This window comes from Hyperolius riggenbachi, chromosome 6, assembly GCF_040937935.1.
Source record: "Hyperolius riggenbachi isolate aHypRig1 chromosome 6, aHypRig1.pri, whole genome shotgun sequence".
Taxonomy (NCBI): domain Eukaryota; kingdom Metazoa; phylum Chordata; class Amphibia; order Anura; family Hyperoliidae; genus Hyperolius; species Hyperolius riggenbachi.
In genome coordinates this window covers 50,346,228-50,352,242 of record NC_090651.1, presented here as the reverse complement: position 1 = coordinate 50,352,242, position 6,015 = coordinate 50,346,228, and the positions used below count along the sequence as shown (strand labels likewise).

The window sequence follows — 6,015 nt, the reverse complement described above, 5'->3', positions numbered from 1 at the left end:
TTAAAAAATCGCGCGATTCCCGCTCAATTGTGAACGAGCTCTTAGGGCCCATTCACACTACAGCATTTTGCCAGTGATTTTGGCAAAAGGCTCAAGCGCTAGTGCTTTTGAAACCCTATGGGCCCATTCTTATTTGGGTGATTTGCGTTAATTCCCGGCGATTAACGCAAATCGCCAAATGCAAATGTGTAGCCTGCACCATTTTCAGGCGATTTCCTGTTGATCGCGTTTCAGTGCTATAGAAGCGCTAAACGCGATCGCGGGAAAATCATTGCAGTGTCCAGTGATTTTTCCGCATTAAATCGTGGAAAAATTACTCCCGCTTTTAAGTGTGAATGGGGCCTTAGAGAAGTTTTCTAAACATGCCTAGTGTTTTTTTGGAGCGTTTTTGTGTAGCCGATTTCATACATTATTACAGTAACAGCTTCTGTAACAAAAAAGCCTGGAAAACCGCTCTGATCTAGCGTTTTTCAGAGCGGTTTTCCACTTTCCTATACTTTAACATTGAGGCAGAAACGCCTCAAAAATCTAAAAAATGCTGCAGCCCCCGAGTTTGCGTTTGTGGAAAAAACAAACAGCTCTGGTGTGCACCAGCCCATTGAAATACATTACCCAAGCAGTTTTCAAACAGCTAAAGTTTTTAAAAACGCTCCATAAAGGCTCTGGTGTGCACCAGCCCTAAACACTGCTGCACAGCTGCTGGTGGAAGCATGCGAGACGATGGAAGGCTTATGCTGCTGCTGCTAAAATACCAGGCAGCATTAAATACTGTTCCCTCTCTGAGCCATAGCAACTGGGAATTTTTGAATCCAAAAATTACCCGTGCGCGGAGCACGGACTATAGCATTACTGCTATAGCCACACCATCATTTGGTGCTACAGATGACCTGCTTTGCTGCACTGGTAACTCACACGTACCTACCACGTGGTGGCGCATATGTGACACGCGCCCGGCGGCGCTAGGGAGAAGCAGCGGACGAGACTGGGACTGGGAGTCACTACAGCTGGAACAGGTGAGATTACAATGCACAGGTACTGAAAGGAGTGGGGAGGGGTCACATTTACATTTGGGGGGGGACACCAGCTGGGGGTCCCCGCCTTCATTGGTTATCACAATATCGCACGCTGTTACAGCCGCACACCTGACCGACCTTGTTGGACCGAGATTGCTCCAGCATGCTCCATCGATACATTCAACTGCTTTCTGAAATTGCGCATGCGTGTTGTGGCAATTATCATCTCATTTGAAAAAAAATGATTGAATTGATTGGTGGATCGGAGTCGAACTGCAACATTGCTAGATGTATGGCCAGCTTTGCATTATAAAATCTGTCACCTACAACCATGTCAGTCAGCAGCAGCTGTGCAATGTTAGTATTTCAAGTGGACCTGAACTCTTTGCACAGGACAGAAGGAAAAACATATATAAATACACATTATATGTATTTAGTGAGTTTAGCCTGTTTAATTCCATCTCATTTAAGTTTAATCACAAAGTGTAATTTGATCTCTCCTCTGTGTCACGTGATTGCCATGGCAGAGATGGCAGAAAAGCTCATTTGAAAGCACATGGTGTTAACAATATGTCTGCTGCCATCAATCAGGAAGTAGGAACAGTGCAGATGTATTTTAGGATTTGTATCAGCTGTAAGTTAACAAATAAATGTTTTTGGTTTAAAGGTTATTATGCTGTTGTGTATGTTTTAGAGCAGAGAGGACTTGTGGGTTCAGGTCCGCTTTCAGCTCTCTGTAAATGTCTCCTAGAAGCTGCTGTGCACTGTGGTCTGTCCTCAGAGACCCCAGCAGCTGCTCTGATATGTGACGTAGCATCTCGGAGTCTCCTCCCCCTCACAGACGGTGTACAGTAGGAAGGTGAGAGGAGGAAGTGCTGCTGCTATTTGCTTGTCATGTTGCTCTGCTAGTGACAACGCCTCCAGGAACAGCCAATCCCCGCGCTGCCCGGCCTGGGCTCGGCTGCTATAATACACGGATCAGCAGCTGTCAGCTCACATGGAGAGGATGCAGCCTGCAGACAGCAAGCAGTGCCCCACGCAGGGCTACCAGGAGAGCTTCAGACACTTCTCCACCCAGGCTATCCACGTCGGCCAGGAGCCAGAACAATGGAAGTCTCTGGCTGTGGTGCCCCCCATCTCCCTCTCCACCACCTTCAAGCAGCACAGCCCAGGGGAGCACGGGGTGAGAGCTTCAACTCTTCTCTTGTGTGTATGGGGGGATCTGAGATTCTGATGTAACTAGTGGGGTGAAAATAATTCCACCTGTCCTCTGCCTAACACTAACTTACCCCAGAGCCATGGGTATGCTGAAATGGTGAAACACCGGGACAAGGTCCTCTGGCACCCAAGGCTGAGACACCAAAGTGCGCCCCTCCTCCCCCCAGCCATCACACACTGATTGTTATTAGACTAAGAGGCTCCCCAGGGCCCCCAACACCTTCATCTCTAGTTATCTGACTGCTGTCACTGCCATGTATCCCCTTTTCTTATTTCTCTCTGCTTCAAACACATTAGGGCAATGATAGCTGAGTGTGTTGTGTGCCCCCTCCTACACTGCTGTGCCCTGAGGCTGGAGCCTCTCTGCCTCTGCCTGGTCCTGACTTACCCTCTCCCCTGCCTAACACTAACCTACCTCTCCAATGCCTAATGTCCTCTGGGACACTTATTCTGCCAGGCTGCAAAAAGTATTACACCTGCCAACTCTTTGCAGAAGTGTCAGCTTCTGCAGAACCTCTTGGGATGCAGAGTTGTCAGTCGCTGTGATGTGTCTAGTTGTTATACTACCTGGCCTAAACTAGAAGGGTCAGTCAATGGCTATCATTCATAAAGATTTTCCGCATGCGGAAATGCTTAAAACAGCTGAACACTTAGCAAGTTCGGCATTCATAAAGCCTCTTTCCGCATGAAAAGCTGACACTACTGAGCAGAGTGATAAATCACCGCCTTGTGCGGTGATTATTGTAAAAAATGTAGCAAAATGTTAATTCATAAAGATCACCGCAAGCGTGTGAGGTCGGGAAGTACCGCTCCCTCTGATGTGGCGATAAAAATGTTAAGTGAATGTAGAGACAGACCTCCCAGGCAGCTGCAGCAGAGCGGAACACGGAGAAATGTATCAACTCTGCTGCTTCCTGTGCTTCCGCAAGCCTACCGCCTGCCTACTGACAGCCTAGTTCGGGGAATCACCACACTGCTATCACACCTGAATACTTTTTTATGAATCAGCAGCCAGAAGTCTAAAACACCGCCAGCGGTGTTTTCCCACACTGATTCTCCATACCAACAGCACTTTCATGAATGATAGCCAATGTCTAAATATTATACTTTATAGTTTGTGAGATGACAATGAATACTTTGTAAAGTGTTGTGGAAGTTGTTGGCGCTATATAAGTAATAATAATTGGATTGCACTACCAATACAGGTGTCCCTGGTGTTCTAGTGGTTATTAATAGGGGCAGCTGGGGCATGTAGTGCTACCATACAGGGTATAGGAGGCCTGTCTGGGACTTGTGTTGCACTAATAGGTGCTGCTGGGGCATGTAGTGCCACCATACTGGGTATAGGAGGCCTGTCTGGGACTTGTGTTGCACTAATAGGTGCTGCTGGGGCATGTAGTGCCACCATACTGGGTATAGGAGGGCTGTCTGGGACTTGTGTTGCACTAATAGGGGCTGCTGAGGCATGACTATCTTAAGACTGGTGATATGGCCCTCAGTCCAAAAAGTTGTGGCTCAGAATGCGGCGTGATGAGGTTAGGCCAGGAAACACTTTTTGGTAGCAGGAAAGCGATTGGCATCAGCTTAACGTGCCGTCGGCAGCCACTCCTCTGAATCGACCCTAAAGTATCCATTCACAGTATATTCACCTTCTGCTACATAGATTTGGTACAATTACATAATCAAGATTTTATCATTGATGAGCATCTTAAAAAGTAAACCAGAGATGGGACAGGAGAAAAAATGTATACAGGATCTTCTCAAAAAATTAGCATACTGTGATAAAGTTCATTATTTTCCCAGTATGGTATTACTGAGCTTAAGGCCGCTATCGAAGCATCCTGGGCCTCCATAACACCTGAGCAGTGCCAGAAGCCCCAGGTGTATATAATTTTTTTTTTTTCTCCTGCCCCATCTCTGATTTGCTTTAAAGCGATCCCAAGGTGAAGCTTGGGATTAAAATAAGATACTCACCTGAAGAAAAGGAAACCGCCTCCACATCGGGGCCACACAGCTTCTCCTCTTGCATCGTGGCCGCGCAGTTGACATGCAAGCACGGCTGGGCATGTGTGGCTCCGGCTTACTGGGAATGTGCGGACGGGTTCATGTGGCCACGCTGTAAGAAGAGGAGCTGCGTAGCCCCGAAATGATTAGCGACAATGACTTGTCGCTAATCTTCCGGGGGGTCACGCTCAGTGACGGGGGACATCACAGCAGAGAGGGAAGCCTCAATAGGATCCTGAGGCTTCCCTCTCTTTAGGTAAGTATCTCAATTTGTACCCGAGCTTTGGCTGGGTTACACTCTCTAAGGTGATGAATTGTTTCCAAAATAAAACCACTGGGATGGAGTACACTGGCACTTCTGTTGGATCTTATATTCCCAGACAAGTTCCATTGAGTTCCTACTCCTGTCACATTGCATTAGTCAATCATTTACTCACACACCCACACACACGATTGGTCAGCATTTACAGGTGTGCCCAACCGTTAATCAAAACCTTAGTGTTTGCTTGTTTTTGACTGGTCTGCTCTGAAATCCTCTGAAAATGATCCAGTAGTCTGTCAGATCAGACATGAATATCGACTCGTGTACTAGTCCTAAAAATATATATTGGTCTTCCCATATCTTTAGCCCCCTGTGTGGGGACTGTGAACAACTGTTCAATTGTATCTTTAGCTATGTACAATTTTCTCCCAATAAAAACTTATTGAAACCAAAAGTGATATTGGTCAGGTCTATTTAACAAGAGGTTGAATCTGGAGCATCTAAGGCAGCAGATGTTTCTATCACACCACCCATGCCTGATAGACCCTCTTTGTGTGCTGCTCCACGTCCACAATACAGTTAGATGCCCAGCACTTTCCACCAGTCTCTGTATAGCCCATGACGTGGCTATTGTATACAGACAATCTGAGTGATGCAATGTTACATGATGCGCTTAGTCACTGTTGTAAAGCAGTTTCCCACTGTGACTCAGAGAGGTGGAGGAGCTCCCCCATAAGGCCACTCTAGTTTTTGCTGCTAAATTCTGTACAGAACACAAATATTGGTCAGCTGCTGCAAATCCCCTTCAGGAAAGCAAAGATATAGATTCCCATTTGCCATTTTCCCCTTCCTAATAACCTCTTCAAGCAAACAAGCATTGTCTCAACTAACATTCAAACTTTCATATGAATTGTAATGTAATAAACAGTACAGGAGGTCTCCTACTTAAAAAAAGTTTCCGTTCCGGGAGTTTGTTTTCAAGTCGAATTTGTTTGTAAGTTGAGTTCTGTGTTATACATAGTGAAATGTGGGTAAATGTTTCACTTTTGGGAAACTGTGGTTGTGGGCACCTAGTATAAACAATGTTTTTGGGTTGTTTTTAATTGCTTTTCTAAGTACTTACAACAGTTTATACAACACTGTAACAAAAAATATGTAATAACAAACAGTACAGTACATTTGGCACATGAAGACAACTTTGTATGTATGAAATGTCACAGGAGTAATCTGTAAGAAGGAAGACTTCAGGATCTTCCAGAAATCTTTAATGAAAATTAGGCTTTAAAATAATATAATTAAGCAGGCATGTTCCCCAAATAAGAATTAGGCAGCATTTCCCCCCCAATAACCTATTCAAGCAGCATATCCCATAATAGCATACAGTAATTAGGCAGCACGCCCCTGATAGCTTGCAGTACCAGACCTGATCCCTTTGACGGACCCCAAGAAACAGATCAGACTCCCATGACAGATTGTGCGTAAGAGCCATCACACATGAAGGTAGGTTTAGCTTACTTG

The 6,015-nt window shown here is 45.6% G+C and overlaps 1 protein-coding gene across 1 annotated transcript in view; it reads left to right on the top strand.

Annotated features, from left to right (window-relative positions):
- Positions 1–1,951: 1,951 nt before the first annotated feature.
- CTH (cystathionine gamma-lyase) overlaps positions 1,952–6,015 on the top strand; it is a 61,513-nt gene continuing 57,449 nt past the window's right edge. Inside the window, exon 1 of the mRNA XM_068239231.1 lies at positions 1,952–2,196. Coding sequence (XP_068095332.1) covers positions 2,011–2,196 — 186 coding nt within the window. The 5' untranslated portion in view covers positions 1,952–2,010. The remainder of the gene's footprint in view (positions 2,197–6,015) is intronic.